Raw genomic sequence first — 22858 nt, forward strand, 5'->3', positions numbered from 1 at the left:
CACATTTTTTTCATCAAACAATTACGTACCAGTTGTCATGTCTTATAAATGTTCAGGAATTCATGCTCTGGGTATTTATTTAAATTTCTCACTGAAATTACACAAGATCCAGAAGCCTGACTATAGCCAGTACCTGGGATACAATTACATAATAAAATTCAAAGGTACTAAGTTTAAAATCTAGTGGGTTAAATTTATTAAAGTAGGAAAGAAATTAGGAAAAAGAAACAGGATTTACTACATGTAAAGGGAAAATAATTTACACAGAAATCAGGTGTATTTAAGAACACATATTAATTAGTTATTCTAATTAAACTAATACTTATTTAGCACTTATATGTTAGATGTCATATGTTAGATGGCTTACATTCTTATTTGGTAGCTGGATTTCATGGAGTATTAGAGATTTTAAATTAGAATTTATAAACACAAATGCTTGGAAATATATGCAGTTAACATAAATGCACAATGCAAGCCACATAGAAGATAACAGCCACTAAGCTGCACTAATACCTTCTGGTTACTGCCTTTAAATCCTCCAAAAGCATAATAAAGTGAAACATAGTGGAGGCTGCCCATGGCTAATGTGATTTCAAACTCTGCTCTGAATTGTCATCATCAGCAATTGAGGAAAGCTGTCAATCAGATACTATTATTAACAGAGTCTATCATATGGATTATGAATATTAAATACTTTAAGCACAAATAACATCAATCTGGTAGGAGATTGAAATGAAGAAAAAATAAGTTGTAGCTAAATATTTGGGGATATTACTTATTTGTGTTAAAGGAGAATCATGTAAAGCAATTTTCTAGAAGAAAGGGAAAAATCTAGCTTGACTTGCCATAAGGATCTATGCTTGCCATTGTTTGACTATTTCTTCTTAAAACATTGCATTCCATTTCAATCTCCCACTTGCTTTTTCCTCAACCAGCTATTCTGGTAAATCATGATTAAAGAGCCCATGCATGGTAAACCATATAGTTTTGACATTCTAAACAGTATCATCTAAGAAAATTTAAGCAAGAATAGGCTTCAATAAAAGTTTCCTAGGTTTTTAAAATGCAGTCAAAAATCTGAAGGAGGAGAGAAAACCTGCATTTAAAAAAAAAACTTAAAGGAGGTTATTTAGCAGAGTGGTTAAAAGCACATATTTACTGTGGACTCAGACTGCCAAATTTCTACTCTACATTCTTGTCTAATCTCAAAGTATTTACTTAGCCTCTGTAAAATTTCATCTCCTCATCTATGAAATGATGATAACACTACCCATTTGATAAGATTATAGGGATTACATATGTAAAGTGCCTAGCACATCATAGGCAGTCAGTAAAATATGGTAGTAGTGGTGGTGGTGATGGTGGCCGTGATGATAGTGATGATGATAATGATACTGGTGGCAGTGACAGTGATGATGGTGGTGAAAGAGATGGTGGTGGTACTGACCTAAAGAATGCTTCAGAACAGTGGAAATTTTCTTCAAATGAATGCTAATGGGAAAGTGTTCTAAAAACAGATAAATACTCTAAAAACAAATAAATAGGAGTTGCTCAAGGGGATGGGGGGTTGAGGTAAAAACAGACTGCTCAGACATCCTTTCATCCTGCCACCTTTGTGGTCCCAGCAGTTTACCTTGGAACTCTCAACACTTAGCTAAGCATAGTTTGAAAATCTATGACAGACTGACAAAGAAATGATAAGATAATATTTTGCTTACTTTAGATCTAAGGGAGGTTTAATGTTTCTGGGAGGTAGACTTGGGACTGGTGGTTGTGTTGGGTGAGATGCTGGCAGTGGTGGCTGGCTGGCCGGATGGGGTGGTGGAGGTGGTGGTAAGGAAGTTGTTGAGTAAGACGTTTGGCTTTTGCTGGTACCTAAGAAGCAAAGCAAACAATATCATGAATTAAGACAAGTTTTCAAAATATAAGAAATGTCTATTCCAAGTATGCAGAAATGAGAACCTTAAATATAAAAATGTAAGAAATGCATCCTAAGTTGCATTAATGCTTTAAAAAGTCTAATATTCTAAGTATCACATAATACAGTATTGTAAGTATTCCACTTCTTTTATTTTTTCAGCCTTATTGAAATATAATTGACAAATAAAATTGTAAGATATTTAAGTGTACAACATGACGATTCAATATATGTATATATTGTGAAAGAATTCCTCCCATCAAGTTAATTAACACATCCAATCCATCACCTCACGTTTGTCCCCCCCCTTTTTTTTTTTTTTTTTTGGTAAGAACATTTAAGTTGTAGTCTTTTCTTTTCAGCCTTATTGAAATATAACTGACAAATAAAATTGTAAGATATTTAAGTGTACAACATGACGATTCAATATATGTATATATTGTGAAAGAATTCCTCCCATCAAGTTAATTAACACATCCAATCCATCACCTCACGTTTGTCCCCCCCCTTTTTTTTTTTTTTTTTTGGTAAGAACATTTAAGTTGTAGTCTTTTAGTAAATTTCAATAATACAATACAGTATTATTAACTATAGTCATCATGTTATACATTAGAGACTCACACCTTATACAGAAGTTTATACCTTTTTACCAATCTCTCCATATTTTACCTACCCCCAGTCCCTGGTGACCACTTTTCTACTCTTTCCATGAGTTGAACTGTTTTTTTTTTTTTTTTTAATTCCACATGTAATTGATACCATGCCATATTTATCTTTCTCTGTCTGGCTTATTTCACTTAGCATAATGCTCTCCAGATTCACCCATGTTGTGGCAAAGAACAGAATTTCCTCCTCTTTTAAGGTTGAATAATAATCTACCATATATATCTACAACGTTTTCTTTATCCATTCATCCACTGATGAACACTTAGGCTGTTTCCAGACCTTGGCTATTGTGAATAATGCTGCAGTGAACACGGGAGTACAGATATGTCTTTGAAATAATGATTTATGGGACGTGGTTCCATAGTGTGGTGGTTAGCACATCAGCTTTACACGCAGAAGGTCCTGAGTCCACACCCCAGTGAAGCCACAGTCCATGGTCTATGGCAGTGCCACCCTAAACGAGCTAGATGTCTGATCTCGGAAGCTAAGCAGGTTTGGGCCTGGTTATTACTTGGATGAGAGACCACTTAGGAAGACCATGTGCTATAGGCATAAATAATAATAATAAAAAAAGAAATAATGATTTTGTTTCCCTTGTATATATACCCAGAAGTTGGATTGCTGGGTCATACAGTTCTTTTTTAATTTCTAGAATAATCTCATACTGTTTTTCCTAGTGGCTGCACCTTTACTTTCCCACTAACAGTATATATCTCTTCCCCTTTCTCCACTGCCTGGCATTTGCTACCTCGTGTCTTTTTTATAAAAGCTATTTTAACAGGTGTGAGGTAATATTTCATGTGCTTTTGATTTGCATTTCCCTGATTAGTGATGCTGATAAATGTTCCTTTTCTTGAGATAGATAAATACTTTAAATTGAATTCCCACTCCGAAAAATAATAAGAGAAATTATTTTTCCTTAAGAATTGTTAAACAATGTAAACCTTAAGAATTGTTAAACAATGTGTAGAATATGCAAATAAAAAATTCACATATATTTATTTATACATAGCTAATGCTCGATTCATAATTTTTTGAAAGATTATTGATGTTCCATTTGGTAGATTGGTTTTTGCTCTCTTCCCTTTCCCTTTCCAGTATAGCAAGAACATGATTTTGTAAAATTAAATCCATATTCATTGCTTTCATTATCATGACTACGTAAATATTGTTCTTTGCTGAGTCAAGTGGTATAGTATAATTACATTTTCTTTCTCATTCAACTTACTGTTTTCCTGGAGCTAATAACTGCCTCATTTTGTCATATGCGAAGAATTTTCTTTGGAACTCTTACTTCCCACAATTATTAATCACTGTGCCTTTAAACATTTTATACTAAATGAAACCTTTCAGATAATTGGTCAGTTTCAATATATTGTAACTGTCTGCTTGCTCTAATCTGACCTGGTTGCGTTTAAGGTCTGTCATGCAGCTGTCTTCCTGGTATTTCTCTTTGCTAGCATCATGGCTCTGATATTTTAAGAAAATGCACTGTGATAGAAGTGCAAGCTCTGGAGCCAGCGTGCCTGGGTTTAAATCCTGACTCCACCACTACTTGCTGGGTGACTTGGGTAAGTCATTTTCTGGTTTCATGTGTAACGTGGAGATAAAAATAGCGCCACATAATAGGGTTGTGGTGAGGACTTAAGACTTAACATACAAAAAACACTTAGAATAATACCTGGCATGTAGTAAGTTCAACATTTCATTTTTCATTCAATGAATATTTATTGAATGCCTATCATGGGTCAACCTCTGTTCTAGGGTTTAGGAACCCAACAGAGAAAAAACAAAAATTCATGCTCTTATAGATTTGCAGAGATGGATAATCTCTAAGTGAATGTAAGTAAAATACATATAAAATTGTAATGAAAAATGCTATAAATGATGGAAAGATATATAATAGTGTGCTATTGGTATCTCTTTTCAACTCTGTATTCAGTGACCTCATTATGGTAGATTGAACTTGGGAATAATGGGAGTATTTATCTCATGGAAATTGACAAGAACTGCAAATTCGAGCTTGATTTATTATTTTGTTGATTATTAGATTTAAGCAAGTGATGGAGAAAATGCTGATAATGCAGATTGAACTTAAAAGTGTGTCATTTCTGTAGTCATTATATTGCTAATAGCATGAAACATTCAGGAAATATTTTCCCAGTATTTGAAAACTACTATACAACTCAGCAAAGTAGTCACTCAATCATTGGTGAGTGCAGTTCTGACACATCTTTATTGTTTCACATTCATCTTATTAACCTAAGTGAAAATACCAATCAACATTCAAGTTGGAACTGTACTCTTTCATTAATCGCAATCGCAGGTTAGCTACAGATGTAAAAATCAATTGGCTATACTGGATTTTCAATAAAAGTACTGTATACTTTATTACTCGTATATTATGTTACACATTCTGTATATAAATAAAATTTATAACATGTATGTATAACACACATACAGAGTTTTTTTCTGAAGAACTAGTTCAACATTTATAGCATACCATTGCTTATATCTAAAAAATGTCTAGGTCCTATTGGCTATATGGTAAACAGAATCACTTGTCTCTGCATCTTCCCCTTTTGCTTTGACCCTCATCCTCTCCATCAGTCATCCATTCGCTTTCTGATTTTATATATGATGCTCTGGAATTATGCATGTTGCCTGGCTTTCTTGACCATGGAGTTTGTATTTCTTATCCTTCTTGTATGGAGGAATTTTTTGGAAAAAAAAAGGGGGGGTTGCCCTCTTGAAAATATTTTGTTTTAATTCTGTATGTCTTCAAGTGTTAGTGAGGTCACTTTCTTAATCTTTATAATTATTTTTTATTTTAATTGTGTTATCTATTCAAATTCTTTGCCTGTTTTTAAAATAGCATTCACTTTTTCTTATTTGTGTGTAAAACCATTTTATTAAGGATCTTACTCTTTTTGCCTTTTACATGGACAAACTGAATATAATAATTTGGCAGCTTTGGCTCTTGCCTCTGCTTGTACATACCAAAGTAAAACCAAACCAAACCAAACCAAACAAAAACCAAACTATGCCATAACCAATAAAACCTTAAAAATCTCCAATACCTTTGAAGAAAATATAGTACTTTACTGTAAAATTTCTTTAAGGATCAGTGGCAGGGTTTTCGATGCATATTAAACCAAAAGCTTTCTAATTCCTTTTAGATACTTCTGCCTCTTTCCAAAGATTTTCACTGTAGTAATTATTAAAAATATTCCCCTCTCTCCTCCTGTTCTTTCCTCATGATCACAGTCATCTTCTTGGAGCTTTAAAAATTGCTCAGGCCTTGCACTCCTGGCCTGTGACACACTCTGCCAGGTTCTTCTCACAGGAATAGCTCATCTTCTCTTTTGGCAGCTATTTTTTGGGGGTTGAGGTAGGAAGAATGAATTCTCTTATAAATCTGATAAATAAAAAATCTCAATTGATTATATTTATCTTAGACATATTTTGTCCATTTCATTTTTTGTCATAAGTAAAGTTAAATTTTTTGATATATAGTACCTACTCTTTTTCTCTAAATCAATGAGTAAATTCTTTTTTAAAAAAATATAATTTCTATCACTTAGGTTATGTTTAGAAAGGCCTTTCCTACCCCGAGAACATATAATTTTCTATCTTCTCCTATTTCTTTTTGGCTTCATTTTTTTTTTTTTTTTTTTTACAGTTGAGTCCTTAAAACTTTTAGTTAGGTATGAGGTTGGGATCTATATTTATAGTATTTATTATTGTTTTCCTTAAATCATTTACCAAATGTCCCAGCAACATTTATCTAATAAGCTATTGTTTGCTGATTGAAAATGCCTCTCTTATCATGGAATAAAGATTACAAATCCTAGTAAATTTGTCAGATAAAAATGATAAATTATTTTTACTTATAATGTGATTTGATAGATTCATAAGTGAAGTGAAAGCTATACAAAGAGAGAATAAGTCATTGTGAATAGATACTAATAAACCATCATCCAAATAGAAGAAAAATGTTTATTAGCCTATGACCTATCTTTTCATAAAAAAGATTTTGACAAGCAGGAGGCATTACCATAGGAGACTCATCTAAGGCCTGGACGTGAGAAATTATGGACATAGTTTGGTGACACTAAAAATTGACTTACCCTGAAACCCATGTGCCATTTTTTCATCTTTACGTAGATTTTTGAGACTTTCTGAGGGGGCCTCTGTTGTGGGCCCCTGCTGTTCTGCTTGCATCTATTCTCCCTTCTATAGTTATAATAACTGGAGCTAACTGGAAAGGGAGGTGCTTACTTTTCCACTGGCTTTGGAACTCAAGAGGATCCTCCTGGAACTGCTGGCAGCCATCTTGCCACCACCAGGGGAGGGCTTACCTCAGGGTGCAGCAAAACCAGAGGAGAGCAGGGCTGAGAGGTAGAGAGAGACTGGTCGAATTTTTTTTTTTTTAATTACCTTTGGAAAATGGTCAGAAGTAGTTTGAAAAGCTTAATGAGGCACTAAACCAATTGTTAAGTGTCTTGTTCCTCATCAAGCTTGGGAAAACATATGCTAAAATCTTCCTATGTTACACTAGTATTTAGCAGCAAAATATTTTACTTTGCAAAATCTGTGGTCACTTTCAAATACTACAAGGAATATGTTTGCATATATACAAAATAATTCTAAGAAAAAGCACATTAGTCTTACGGGGGAGGTGGGGAACAGGTAGACTTACCTTAACATCAAATGATTTGCTCTAAAATCTTAATCTGGACTCTGTAAATTATACTAAAATATAATTGGTAATATTGAAATTTTCAAAAGCAAAGATCTAGTCTGTTGTGATGGAAAGAAGGGGATAGATATTGAATTGCAATAAAATAAGTAAAAAAGAAGCAGAAACAATAAATCTACAGGAAACTTCTGAGATTAATGAAAATAACATTAAGTAATCACTTTTTTTTTTTTTTGCACCATTCTAGGCATTTGACATATGTAATCTTATTTAATATTTGTAACAGCCCAATAGGGTATATGTTATTATCTTGTTTCTGTTTGGTAGTTAAGAAAACTGTCCAAATTCAGAGAGTTTGTAAATAACAGAAGTGAGGTTTAAACTCAGCCAGAATTTGAGCCCTAGTCAATTTCTTATGAGGTCTTTGCGCTTTCTGCTGTGTTCTGCTGCTCCTCATAGTAATAAAACAGAAATTATTGGTAAGTTCAAGTGGACACATTGATATGCTTTCCAAATATCTGATGTAAGTCTAGCTTTTCCAGTGGAGACCTATTCTCTTAGTGCAGTTTTGTATGATGGTTTTCAGTTTCGTAAGTGGAACTGGTCTGGAGACTGTAAAGTAATTCTGAAGTATATATTCACATATATGGGTGTTTTGGATGGGAAATTTATAATTTATATCAGAATTTGATTTTGGAAACCAGGTAGCAGGAAAGTAGACATTCAGGAGCTAGTAGAAAATAGGTCCCTAAAGATGAATATGACTGATGTGGGCCGGCAGGTAAAAAAGCCCCAAGAAATAGAATTGAGGAACTTGAAATAAATTCATAAAAGAACTTAGAAGCTATAAAATAAATAAGATAAAGGGAAAGGGCAACAAGTTTAGAGTTTAATTGAAATCAAGAATTAGGGATATAAAATTAAGATGCAATACCCCAAACTGATCTACTTATGGGTCTTATACTCTGAGGCTCAGGGGGTATTGCCTGTGAGAGTATTTGGCTTTAAAATACTGAGTCTGAAAATTTTAAAGCCCTTCCTCAAAGAATGACAGGATTGTGCAGGAATATGGGCCCCATAGCAGTGGGCAGAGCTGGTCTCATGGACAGCGCAAGATGACTCAGTGGCAGTGAGCTAATCAGGGGAATGTGCAACGTATTGCCCACTCTCATCCTAAGTCAGATCCAGGAATTGTGTTCCTGGGCACTTTAACTGTAGCTCAAGAGTTCAAGAAGGATGTGGAAGAGAAACAAACTTTTTTCTACTGTTCAAGGTTCTTTTGGTCAGTCTAATAATTAAATGTACATAAGACAGATTAACAAGAGAAAATAATCAAATTTAATTGCATATGTATGTATAATAACCCCACATACATGATAGGTTCAGAGACAGAAAGGGAAAATGAGATATATATGACATTCTGAGCTAAGGATGAGGTAAGGCATCTTGGGGCCTCAGAGAGTCATTGCAAGATGATAAAGGGAGTAGAGGTTCAATAATTAGAAGTTTATCTTGCCTTATAGATAGGACACGAAGAGTTATTTCCAGCGTTAACTCATATTAGGGGTAAGCCTTCACATTTAAATTGATTAAGAAAGCAGTAAAAGTTTCTCCTGAACCTGTAGGGTCTCGATTGGCTTCAGCTCAAAATAATTCACATGCCAAAGAAGCACATCTTGGGGAGGCCTGTTCTGAATGCCTTCAAGGAGATGCTGGGCATTTTGCTAAAAAAGTCCAGTGGAGCTTGACTCAACATTTTGTTGTAACATTTGAACTTTCACAAGTGATGTAATAATTTTAATAATAAAATTCTTAACTATAATAAAAAGGTGACTAATGGCAAAAATAAAAGAACTGACTGTATTTATGTTAGGGAACAGTTCATACTGATTACAGAGAAAATGAGGAGGGTTAGGAATGAAGGGAAGAGAGATTATAAAACCTTCCGGATATGAAAACTACTCTCAAGAATCTAGGCATTTAACAACCTCTGAATCAAACTATTCATCATCCTCTTTAATTTTGGAAGCTCAGAAGAGGCTTTGCACAAGTCGTATGCCCCTGCTCAGGCACACCCGGATGGGTGAAACTCCAAAGTCATTTTATTAGGAGGAAATGACTAGGAAGGGCCTTCTGTGAGTCAACAGTACCCAGGGGTTATCTGGCCCTACCCCGACGATAGTTCTAGGATCACTGAAACACAGACTACCCGAAGCGATGACATTTTGTCAGGATCTAAAATTCTATAAACAGAAAAATAGAATTGAGGGGAAAAGGAGGAAGGAATGGGGAAAGGGAGAAGGGATGATTAACTAAGACACATTGAGGGTGCTAGTGTACTCTTATTATAGAAAAAGGAAACTGTTTTATTTCACAAGCTTTACACTTCAGATTTTTCTGCAAACCATATACTGGTTCTAGATAGTGTCATAATATTCTGGTAACACAAAGATCTATGAGGACTCAGGAAATTGATGCTCGTTGATTCTGACCTTTATGATGTTTGACTAACAAGGTACTTATAGCCTTCATGTCCCAAGGAGTCCAGGAGCATGTAGAATTATAGTTCTCTATTTCTTTTTTAGTCTATGGATCACTTTATAAAACCAAAGACACTGTGTATGATATTGCCCGAATTGCCATAAAACCCTGGCCTTAGACCAGGTATTTCTAATTCTGGTTTTGTTGGAATGTATTAGAATTGGGCCAGGCATTAGAAAACTGATTCATCACCAGCTCTATCACTAAAGAACTCTTTGTCTTTGGTGAATCAGTTAACTTCCATGTGATTTAGTTTTTACATCTGTCAAATTGCGGTAATACTGTTCCAGCTACATCACAGCAGTTTAAGGATTAAATGAGCTGATATGCATGAAAACATCTTGAAAAGTCTAAAGTATTATATAAACATAAAAGACGATCACACAAGGATGATGGGTGCAGCAAATAAAATCATTACTAAGTTTTTCTGACTTAAAATATTTTGAAATCACTTATATAAGTTTATTTGTTAATTGGGAATTATTATATTATGTGCCCGCCCTAGGATTCAGCTATTGAACTGGCAACTCAGAATATAGACTTTTACTTTTTCTGGGCCTGGGTAGGCACGTAGCTATTGCCCACCCAAATGGGAAGAAAAGCTCTAGCAACTGTAGTGAATTTCTGGAGTCCGTACTGGTGAACTCTGCATTAAGTAATTTGTAAACAACTGAGGTGCACACTTAATGGAACCCCTAGCCGTTGCGTACCTACGCACACTCATTATGCCTAACTACACATGGGCTTTCTTGGGACTGAGTCTCACTGAGATCTTATCACATTTATCATAATGGTTGTTTCAAACTATATTCCTGGACCCTACCCATACCTTCCTCATTCACTACAGATGGCCTTGCCTTTTAATTTACTAAGAACATGTAGAGCACTCCACCTGATGATCCCCAATTATCCTTTGTTCTAACTTAAAACCTCCTTATATCTTGTTCTCCCTATTTTTAACCCCTGATTCTCCGGAAAAAAAAAAGTGTCATTTTCCCTTACTAATATGAACTGGCATTCTTGGTGCTTATCAGTGCCTACCTCCTTCTAAACCTTGCTTCGTTAATTATTAACTCCTTCACTTGCTCAAGCAAGAAACATTTATTAAGCTAATACTATATGCTCTGGACTGTGTATTTCATTCTTTAAGAAAAATTTCCCATCTTAAACATGGTCTGATCTCCTCTACTCTAAAGAAACACAACAATATCCTTTCTTACCCTTGTCTCCGACTCTAGCTGTGAGCTGTTTTTTCTCCTTTTGTTCACGGCCAAACTTCTTGGACCGAAAGTCTATATTTGCCACTTCTATATTTTCATTGTGCTTAGGAGGCTTCATGGCAGAGTGAAGAATAAAAGGTTTCTAGGACAGAGAAGCTTGGGGTTGAATTCAGACTCCAGCACTCTTATCTTAACTTTCAATTGTTTATTACTCAGTTTGGAGCCTTGAATAGTTTGCTTGACTTCTCCAAGCCTTCATTTTCTTAACTATGGTCATATATACCTACCTTGCAGAAGCACCTGACACATTGTAGCTCTTAATAAATGTTTCTATTCTTCTTAGCTATCACTAGATCTGGCTGCATCATTGATACATTGCAGTCTACCCACCTCAACTGCAACTGCAACTGCAACTGCAACAAAACAAAAGCACCAAAAAAGCCTTTTCCCCAAACCAATCATAACTAATCCTGGATCTGTTAGGGTATTTAAAATAGATTTAGAATCAGGAAGTTTAAATTCTTAAATCCATTCTGTTAGGTACCAAAACAAACATTACTTTCACTTTCTATTCCTAAACACACCAAAATCAATTTTCAATATGGAAAGTGGAGTGGCTTGATGGAAAGAATAGTTGTGCTGGAATCATTCAGACCTGGGTTTGGTGACTAATCCTATCTAGCACTAGCTGTAGGACACAGTGACTTATTTTGTTTCTCTGGGTTTTATGTTCTCTGCCTGTTAAAATGGGACTACTGGTTCCTACCTTACAGGATGGCTGTGAGAATTAAAAATAATATGTGCACCTGCCCAGCATATAGTAGGTGTTCTACTTATAAATTATCTTAGAACATAAAACTATTGTGTTCTCTATGGGACAGGCCCTTATTAAATCTCTGGGGCACGTTTATTTCCATCTGTGTAGAGAGACTGGGACGATCATGTTCTAGTAACTTAAAAAAAAAAAGTTTCTAAACTGTCACTTGTGCCTGAAACAACATGCTAATTGGTGCACATCTGACCATTTTGCAGAAACAAGCTTCTGAAAAGCCACCTGCCCTTTTAACTGTAGTGTGGCTGCCCTGCCTTCCTCAGTGTTAACGCCCGTGCAGCTTGATGCTACTTAGAGAGCTCTCTTTCATTTGTACACAGAGCACTCATACGTGGTTTCTTATGCTAATTTTATTATCTTTAAACTTTCGTTTATTTATTTATTTATTTATTTATTTATTTCCCAGTTAAACAGTAACCTTCTGAGGGTGGGTCTGCATTGTCAACATCTGTGCATGCTCTACAATACTTGGCATCTACCATATATAGTAAGGCATTTTATGTTTTATTGATCTGGACTTTCTTTTACCTTTAGAAAAATAACTAATTTAAAATAGCTTATTGCGAAATAAATGCATATACAATAAAACATTTAATATAAGAAAGAATACTGAAAAGAAAATCTCACATTCTAGATACCATCCCCTAGCTTCATCCCCAAAGACACCCATTATCAGTCTTGCAAGAAACAGCCCATGAATTTTTTTTTTACACAAATGGGACCATAGTACATAAATTATTTTATGATTTGTTTTCTTATCTCAAAAGAGATTGTTCTACAATGGCACAAATAGGGCAATCAGTTTTTTTTTCCTTCATAGCTGTGGAGTTCGCCATTACATGAATTTACCATAATTTATTCAACCAGTATCATCACTGATAGAAATTTAGATTATTTTTAAAATAGCTTCAGATAAAATTTACTTAATACACTGGTTTAAAGTATACAATTCAGTGGTAGTATATTTACAGTTGTGCAACAATCATCATAATCCAATTTTAGAACATAAGAATCACTACAAAAATAAACCATTTACCTATTAACTATCACAGCTTATCTCATCCCTTCTCCCCCTTGCCTTAAGCAACCACTAATCTACTTTTGGTCTTTATAGATTTGTCTGTTCTGGACATTTCATATTAATAGAATCATACAATATGTGTTCTTTTGTGACTGGTTTCTTTTCACTCAGCTGTTTTTGCAGTTCAATCATGTAGCAGATATCAGTACTTCATTCTTTTTTATGGCTGAATTATAGTTCATTATATGGATACCACATCTATTTATCCATTCATCAATTGATGAACATTTGAGTCATTTCCACTTTTTAGCTATTATAAATGATGCTGGTATTAACACACATGTATAAGTCTTTGTGTAGACATAAGTTTTCATTTCTCTTGGACATATGCTCAGAGTAGAATTGGTAGGTAATTCCATGTTTAATCTTTTGAGTAACTGTAGGTTGTTTCTTATGTTTTCATATTTTTGGATTATTAGACAATCACAATTATAAAATTATTCCTGTATTTATGTCTTTGACCATAAGTGTAAACACATCTGTATGATAAATTCCTAGAAAGTGAGATTGGTGGGTTAAAAGAACCAAACATTAAAAGGCCTTTGATAAATAATACCATTTAGTGAGATTTTATCAATTCATGTGTCTTCTAGCCCAAGAGGTGAATACCCATTTTCCTGTAACCTCACTGACACTGTGCATTATCATACTTTTTTAGTTTTTCAATTTCTGGTGGGTAAAAAATGATATGACATTTCGACTTGTATTTCTATGTTTATAAGTAAGGCTAAGAATCTTTTCATACATTCATAAGACATTCTATTTGTGTGTGTGTGTGCGTGTGTGTCTCCTTTATACAGAATGTTAGAGATATAGCATCCTATTTAGTTAAGTAGCTGAAAAAATGGACATTATCTCTTTTATGATTGGCTTTTATTCTAATACAGAATATTATTTACAATACTGACATATAAGTAGATATTGCCATTTATGTCAAAGTATCTTATAAATTTCCAGAAAATCCTCAGCAGCCTTCAAAGGTAAGGGCTTGACACCTCTGGGTCACTGGCTTAGGAAACCTAGTTTCATGTAATTTTCCTTTGCTCTAATTCGAAGTCATCTGCTTTTATCTTCAAAGGATTTGTAAACGCATAGTGGATGGGAAATTTTGAAAACCAATTTAATTGAAAACAAAGCACTATATTAGTAAGAAGCCCTTTGATTTGAAAGCAAGCTGCCAAGAAAATGTTGGTTAGCTTAGAGAAGTCCATCAAAATGGAAAAAAAAGTAATATTGAAACATCGATTTTTGCATAACCAAAGCAGAAATTAGGATGAATATGAAGAAGTAGAGATCAAAACAAATATGTTGATCAATTAGAAGAAAAAAAGTAAAGAAAGGCTTTGATCATTATCTTGAATTTCTCCATCTCAGACCTAATTTTAACATTCAATGTCTTCGAATTTTTTTAATTCTTAAAAATTCACTCCCCCAATAACTTTGTTGGCTATCCAGTTGTTATCTATATAATTATACATATAATTATAAACACAAATATAATTATAATTATAAATATAATCATAAATATAACATATAATTATACGTAATCATGAAATGTAAATTAGTTTTTAATAATTTTATTTATTTTCAATTCATAAAATAACATAAAACTCAGATTAGGCAATAATTTGACAACTTTTCTGACTTTTGAATCTTCCCTTTTCAAAAGAATGTTAAGAATGTCATTTTATTTTAAAAGGAATAGTCAGTATATAAGAAACATTTTTTTGTTTTTTGTCAGATGCTCATAGCTTATAGAGTGCCTCTTTCATGTTCTAAGATAGAGCACATTTGGGCAGATGATAAAACTGAATTTCTTTCTTCAAATGCTAAAAGTTGTTTTAAAAGTATGCTAATAACATATTGGAGCAAAGAAAGTACTAGAATTCAAGTTTTAGAAACATCCTCAGATAAACTGATTTATGTGTGGAATAATAGTGAATGTTTTGGGTGAATTAATATTTTAAAAATAAAAGTAATATAACCCAGAAATATAACATCTATGAGCAGAGAAGGAGTAAACGTTGATGCTACAGAGACAATATCACAACTTCAGAAAATGGACAGAGGGACAATTAAAGCAGGTCTCCAAACTCAACTGTAAATAAAAGCCAGGAAGGAACATGCATCTGTACACTGGGCTGGGAATGTGACCAGTGAGCAAGAGATTAATGACTTGTCTCAGTGGGATGGCTACTGCAGGGCTCCAGCCCATGTAAACATGTAAAGAACAAGTCTAGATTTTTTTAATGAAATCTTCCCATCTTTGAATGTTGGCAATCGAGTAAATAAAACAAATTAAAACAAACGAACAAACAAAAACCCCAAAGAACTCTGCACACCAGAAAAGCACATTTGTGGGCTACGTTAATTTGTGACCAACACTTTTTTTTGTTAAGAAAGGGAAAATTGCCATAAAGAAAAGAAAAGGTTTACCAAGGGAAATTGCCTGATCATAGGTTCATCCAGGAAGCCAGTTTTTGAAAAGGGTAAATTAGATCTCAGACCAGGTAGAGAGTCATAAAGAGTTGAGGAAAGAGGAATTGCCAATAAGAAGGCAGAGCTTCCTGCAGAGCCTGGACAGAGCAGGTGTTCCTGGCAAGACTCCAAAGAAAGAAACACTTTGGGGAGACAAAGTGACCACAACCCAGTGTAACTGTAAGAAGCACAACTATGTAGACAGACAGGTGTAAAGATAGGATAGTTAGTTGAATTAATGTTTGCATTTCTATGACAATGACAATTATTGTTGTTGCCATTTTTTTAATAGCACAAAAGTGTCAGATGATAAATCAAGACCTTGAGAAGAGAAAGACATAGAAGAGACGACCCGGAAGAGAAAATACAAAAACCATAGAGAAGCTCCTGCTAGGACTGTAATCTTAGACAGGCTTCTCCCTCTTCCTTCTTTTCTTAAAAAAATAAATAAAATAAGTATTTTTAATTACACAAATAATATACAAATCATTTCTGAAAAAGTTTTCCAACACAGATAAAATAAAATTTCACATGACCTCTCATTTTCTACCCCCCTCCTCAGAGGCAGCCATTGTCGATCTCTGCTGAACTTTTTCTATGCATTTACTCACCTATGGATGTATGCCTGGAGGTACCTGATTAAAAACCCAAGTATTCCTGTCCACAGAATATTGTATTACATGTATTGGGTCCATCTCACTCCTCGTAAATGTGGCAGAATGTTTTGTGAGTGGGATATTCAATGGTTTGTTTAGTCTTTTTCTCTTGAGCATCCACTTACGTGCTCTCTATATATGTGGCAGTAGTTTTCTAGAACAAATATCTACAAATAGAGTTTCTGAGATGAAGGATTTGAACATTTTATGTTCACAGAGATTCTGTCTAATTGTCCTCCAATGGAACTTTATCAGTGTGGACTTGCTGAAGTTTTGCCTTCTCATATTCTCTTTACCACTGGATATTTTTAATCATTTTTCAATTTTGCCAACATAATCACATAATCTTTCTGAGCCTCTGTTTAATCTGTAAAATTATAAAAATTCTACTTCACAATAACATTATGATAATGATGTTAGCAAAAATGTCTATCACAAGAACCTAGCTCACAACAGATACTCCATAAACATTTATCCCCAGTGAGGAAAAATTTAGTAAAATATGGGTTAGTTGCATAATTTTTATGGTGCTAATAAACTTTCGCATTTAGTAGCATGTGTTTAATTATTGAGTAAATTCATTTTTTTTAGCCCATATTCATTTTCTATTTTTAATTACAGTTCTCCAATTAGGAATATTTCCTAGAGTTTAGCATTACTATGTTATATGTCCTGTGTTACAACTCAATTTTCTCACTACATTTCTCTTTTTAACTACGGTGAAATCTTTATTTTTATAGTTCATTGTGACATCGTTTGTCCTTCACTTATTCTTTTTTCACTTGTTTGAGGCAAATCAAACTGTACTTTAATGACAGTGTAAATGTAAGCTTATGTTAATTGTTTAAAAGATTTTTACTGGAATGAAAACACAGTTTAAAAATTTGTATAGAAAATTTAAGGATCTATGAAAATATCCAAAGACACTACCCTGACTGTTCACAGCTCAAGTTTAGCAGCTGAACTTAAAGATTTCTCATATACCTCATCTGTATGCTTTGTTTAATGATTCTAACCAATCAAACTGTACCAAGTTTTACAGTTCCTAAATCTAATTCATAGATTCCATCATTATATTATACAAATTAAAATCATATCATCACGTTTGCACCGTGCATCTAATCTTGTATAAAGTCCAAATATAGTAGTAGATCCGTCACATTAACATCCAATAAGTAAATATTTAATAACTGTTCATATTGATTCCTCTTCTGTTTTTTCTAACTCCCTACATTCGATATGTGAGCAGTTCCTAACAATGCTACCTCTGAAACATCTCAAATTCACTTCCTTCTCTCTCTTCCACTGTACCACCTGAGTCCAAGCCACATCATTTCTCACTCAAAAGCCCTTTTAACCAGTCTTTCAGCTTCATTCTTACTTGCCTACACTTTATGCTCTAAACAACAGTCAAAGAGAAGTCCTAAAATGTAAACCAGATGGTAATACACTTTTTCATAATGGCTTCAATTTCAATGGCTTAGTATTACAAATTCTAAACTATGACCTTCTAGGATCTATGAGATTTGATCAGTGCCTCCTATTCCATCCTCATCTTGAACCATTCCCCCTTCGCTTATGGTATTCTAGCCCACTCAAGGTCTTTCTGTTTGTTTAACCACATCAAGCTGGTTTTTATGTAAGGAGTCTGCACTGCTCAGACATTCCTATTCTATATCATTGTATAGTTGGACTCCATCACCATTCACGTATCTGCTTAAATATCATCTTTCCGGAGAGGTCTTCACTGTTGAGCTCATTCAAAATAGCTCACGTTGTCTGCCACCTCCATAGCCCCTCTATTTCATCATTCTGTTTTTTATTCACAGTACTCAGCATTCTCTGAATTTGCTTATTTATTTACCTCCATATTATATAATCCTCCAACTATAATGTAAGCTCTACAAAAGCAAAAATCACATATATCATTCCCATTGCTGCGTTCCCAGGCATAAACACATTATAGACTCTCACTAAATATTCGTTGAATGGATGTGTAAATAAATAATCCTCTGCTAAAAAAAATACAAATGTCAAACCCTCTTGGACCTTGCCACCCTCAGGACAACATCAAAGATTAAACATAATAAGGAGTTCATTATGTAATTTATCTTTGTCATTAATATTAACACTAAAGATTATCATTTTAATACTCGTTAGGAGAACCAAATATTACAAGGCATGAACAGAAAGAATGACAGTTAAATATAAGCAGAAAACACATAATTAGGAGAGAGAATAATATTAAATATTAGTCTTGGAATTGGAATTGGAATAAGAAGTCATCTAATAAAGGCCTAAATTTAATTAAAATTTAAATCACTGACTTAGTTGAAAGAATAGAAATCTTTGGCAACAAGAGAATAGGGACAGTCAGGAGCATAAGACACAAACTAAAGATGCTGCATTGATATGTACTAGACTGGTTGAAGTTCATTCAAAAAGGTCAGCCAGGAAGGAGACAAGAGTTCAAGTTAGTCAACCAATGTACTTTGTAGTCAGTCAGACTTGGAGCCAAATCCCCTTGACCTTGTAGACTACTGCTGCCTTTGTCCATTGATTGATCATTGTTACTTGGTTGCAGTGTGCCTATACGCACCTGATAGTTAATCATTATTATATAATTTTGGACAATGAAACAAGACATTGCTGGTGGCCTAGTAAGAAATTGTAAATGAAACAACAATACTAGATCTGGATAATATGACTTGCTAAATACAAATTTTGCATCTATAAAAGGTAGCAATGCTGGAATTTTAGTGTGATGAAACTGGTAGGGGGGAGGATAAGAGGCTTGGTAAGTCCCCATTTTAGGCTTTCCATGTGTACAAAGATCTTACTGCAAACAAGCAACATATAATGGACACCCACCCAAAGTTACCTTAAAGAACTGGGAAAATATGAGATGCTATGCCCACCTAAATCCCTCAGCCTGATTTTTTTCTGGTGTGCTTTGCTAAAACTGTATTACTTATACTTATCTTGGTAAACTTTTGACATCTAAAAATTGTGTCAGAGTGCCCATTTTGACCAAACCTCTAATACTACCTTTTGTAGGACTGCACTAAAGGTGCACATGTAACTCAGATTGTTGATAACACGTTGTTGAGGGACCTATTGCTGCTTTAGGAGACAAGAATCATATTTAAAGAATCCCTGCCAGAAAGAAATCTAACTATGGGCAGTGAACACACAATGCAATATATATATAACTTACTGTTGAATTGTACACTTGAAACTTATTGGATTTTGTTAATCAATGTCATCATAAAAGAAGAAAAATAAAAAAGAATCCCCGGTAAGTTGGAGTGATCTGACAGAATGAAGTACAATTAGTGACACAAAAAATTTAGTATATAATGGGAAAAAATCAATTATGTACAGCTATCATAGAAAAACTTTTGGGGTACCCTTATATCATAGGTAAAATATTGGTAAATCATATAGCATAGTTATTTAAAAGCTAAAACAATATTTGATATTTTAGATACCTCAGCTGAAATATGACTCAGCTTCTGGAAGGAATCATATTTTATACTCTTATTAAATTGTCAGAATTCAACTGTTTAGACATTGATTAGCTGATTGTTAAACTTAAGTCTATGACAGTAGTTTTCACAATTTATGGTGCATTAGAATCACTTGGGCGTATTCAATTAACAGATTTTAGAAATCCACCCTTAGAGATTCTGGTTCAGATACTTTTGGATGAGGCTCAGAAGTCTGCATTCTTGCTTAGCATCTTAGGGAGTTCTGAGGCATGTGGCCTATGGACCACACTTTGAGAAACACTGATTTTTTTTTTTCTTCTCCTTTAAATAAAATAGTAAAACTCAAGTCAGCCAATGATGACATTACTAATCTGGTACAAAGTTTAGATTAGAATATAAAAAGACATTTAAGTAGATCGACTAAAAGAATTTAAAAAATAACCTGGAGATAGCATTTACCCATTTGTTTCTATTATAGTATAAGATAGTACTTAAAGTATGAACTGGGCACCATTAGCATGAGCTGAGAACTTATTAGAAATTAAAATTCTCAGGTCCCATCCCAGATCTACTGAATTAGAAACTCTGGGGCTGGGGCCCAGCAGTTTGTATTTTAATAAGCCTTTAAAGTTCGAGAATCACTGGTGTGGGATAAATGGTGGTACACTTTGTCTTATTCGAAGGTCAACATGAAAATGTAGAAGGCTGTGAAGAGACTGGTAACTAAGTAATCATTGCACTACTAGCGTATGTTACTTCTTGCCTGAAATATATCATTATCACAATCTCTCTTCAGTTTTAAAGCACAACTTGTTTATTTTTGATCCTTAATTATATCCAACCGTCTACTAGCTGACACTTTCAGTTAGTACTGCATTCTTTTTAAGTACCTTTTTCCCCTTTTACAAGAATCAAACCTTATATGATCCAACCATAGTCGAAATAAGAGGACCTGGTGATTTTGAAATGGGAAAAGCCTTACTAAAGCGCCACAGCACTATCTGTTTTGTAATTGGATGGTGGGGGAGCGGGGGCTGGGAAGTGACAAGTAGGGGTGGAGAGTGCTGAAAGGCAATAGGGAAAATCAGAAGATGACTTTAGAAGATGGCAGATTGAAAAGACTGTTGAAAATAAGGCAAGGTCATCAGGAGCAATCCTTAACATACTGTTTATAGAATCCTGACAACCAGTTTTCTACTAGAAAGGGAACAGAACCAGGTAAAGTGGATTCATCCGAGGGGGTAGAATCCCTTTTGACTGCTCATGGAGCAAATGACCAAGGAATTAGACACTCTGTTCCTAAAGATAGAACAGTTCCAGAGCCTTTTATGTATAGTTTGGCACTAATAAATCTGTTAATACTTTATGAAGCCATCTTCCTGCTTCTGCATAAGACTTTGAAACACTGAACAAGATAATCATCCAGCCTTAGGGATGACATAGCATAGGATAACTCTTAAAAACGTCCTCTATTATGATCAAAGATAAGAAATCTGAGGTCCAGATAAGTTTAGGGATTCACTAAAAGACACAAAGCTTAATATCTTGAGATCCAAGGATTAGAATCCTGTTTTCTTTATTCAAGTGTTCTTTCTATCATCCCATGAAACCAAATATTTTCTCTGTCTGTCTGTCTGTCTGCCTCCTTTGTTTCAAAACCCAAAAAGATAAAAGCTAAACATCTTCATTTTGTATGTATTTTCAGCATCTCGATGATGAGATAATGAAAATCTGCATGTTACTTTCTAGGATAAAAGAAAAAGCTAAGGAGAGACAAGGCAAGATAGAAAATCAGCAACTAACAGATTAAGAGCAAACACAAGCAGGCAGAACTCTTCCCCAGAGAGAAAGTTTTCCCAGGTTTTTTTTGTGTATGTGTGAAGAGGAGAACCTTAGGATTTCCCCAAAGTTATGGCTATATTTTTACTTGCTCACATGAGTATGTGCATGTTGAGATGAGACGATTCAAGGGATTAGAAAGATTGATAATTAACTTCCCAGAAAGTAGGGAAATTGTTGATAGTCAAATCTCTGAGCTGGGAGAAGGGAACGGGAGTATGGGGCGGGAAGAGGGAGCAGAGAGGAGATTAACCCAGGCAGACACTACATCGACGGTTCAGCCTTCTTTATGGAGAATCTAAGAAAACATCAAAAAAGGGACCCAATAGGCAGGGATAGGGAATAATTGGCAACAAGTGGTTCAGACAACTATTATCCAGGGTTTGGAGAAGGGCCAGTTTACTGATGGCGCTGATATAAGCAGTGAGCTGGGTTGGACTCAGTTGAAACTGTTCTGAGATCAGAATGGCTCATGTGGGCTAGAGTGTGGGGATGCTCGATGGTTGTAACTAGCTGGGAGCTTCTTTTGACCTCACTGGGAATAAAGTCTTGCCTTCTTCTAGAGATTAAAAGAGAAGAAAGATAAAAGTTGCTGTGAAAGTATGTGGAATTGCCACTCTATAATTTCATAATGCCCTTAAATATTGGTGTGCCTTTTATGTGCAGGTTTCCTGCTATGTCGGATATTTCTAAGAGTTATTTAACTGCAGGTTTATAATGGCCCAGCGCTCTTCTTATCTACTTCTTATGGAATGCTGGGCGGAAAGGAATCTCAGGGTGCATCTGCTCATGGTTCCAAATGGGGTTGGGGCTCACATTTACAATTAGATTCACTACAACTTATAGTGCTCAAACTGCTGGTCGTCATGGAATCAGGGAATCATTTACAATGCAAAACGATTTATTTTTCCATTTAGTTTGTCGAACTTTGCAATTGCTTTTCTTCAAACTTTGAACTTCAAATTTTATGTATAAAAGGATGCCGCCCAAATCCCCAACGTCTTCACCATCTCTCTCATGTTCTTGAGGCTGTGTGTGTATGTATGTCTGCTTTCTGAGATAAGGTGCCTTGCAGCTCCGGCTCTGAACAACAAAGTTGCTGAAGCTGTGAGAAGCTGCAAGAATACCCACTTCCTACTCTCCTGCGACATATTTTTGCAAAGCTGTTCTTGCTCAGCTTCCCCATCTCAAGTAAATTAAGATTTAGAACAATGGCTTTGGGTTCCTTTTTATGCTGTTTCTGCTTTGTACAGTAAAACAACTTTCCTAGCAAACATAAAAGATTTTTTTCACCAGTGAATTTGAGTTGTAAATATTATCTGCTACTCTGCATTAATCTCATGCAGCATTTCCTCCAAAGTTAGTTCCCGGGAACATTGGTCCTACTAAGCTAATTTGAGAGAGAGAGAGAGAGAGAAAGAGAGAGAGAGAGAG

The 22858-nt window shown here is 34.7% G+C and overlaps 1 protein-coding gene across 2 annotated transcripts in view; it reads right to left on the minus strand.

Moving 5' to 3' along the window:
- Positions 1-22858, minus strand: part of FYB1 (FYN binding protein 1) — an 84371-nt gene that overhangs the window by 40345 nt on the left and 21168 nt on the right. For both annotated transcript variants that reach the window (XM_025052161.1, XM_006919504.2), the window contains exon 2: positions 1719-1875. In XM_025052161.1, coding sequence (XP_024907929.1) covers positions 1719-1875 — 157 coding nt within the window. The remainder of the gene's footprint in view (positions 1-1718; positions 1876-22858) is intronic.

This window comes from Pteropus alecto, unplaced genomic scaffold (assembly GCF_000325575.1).
Source record: "Pteropus alecto unplaced genomic scaffold, ASM32557v1 scaffold338, whole genome shotgun sequence".
NCBI lineage: Eukaryota > Metazoa > Chordata > Mammalia > Chiroptera > Pteropodidae > Pteropus > Pteropus alecto.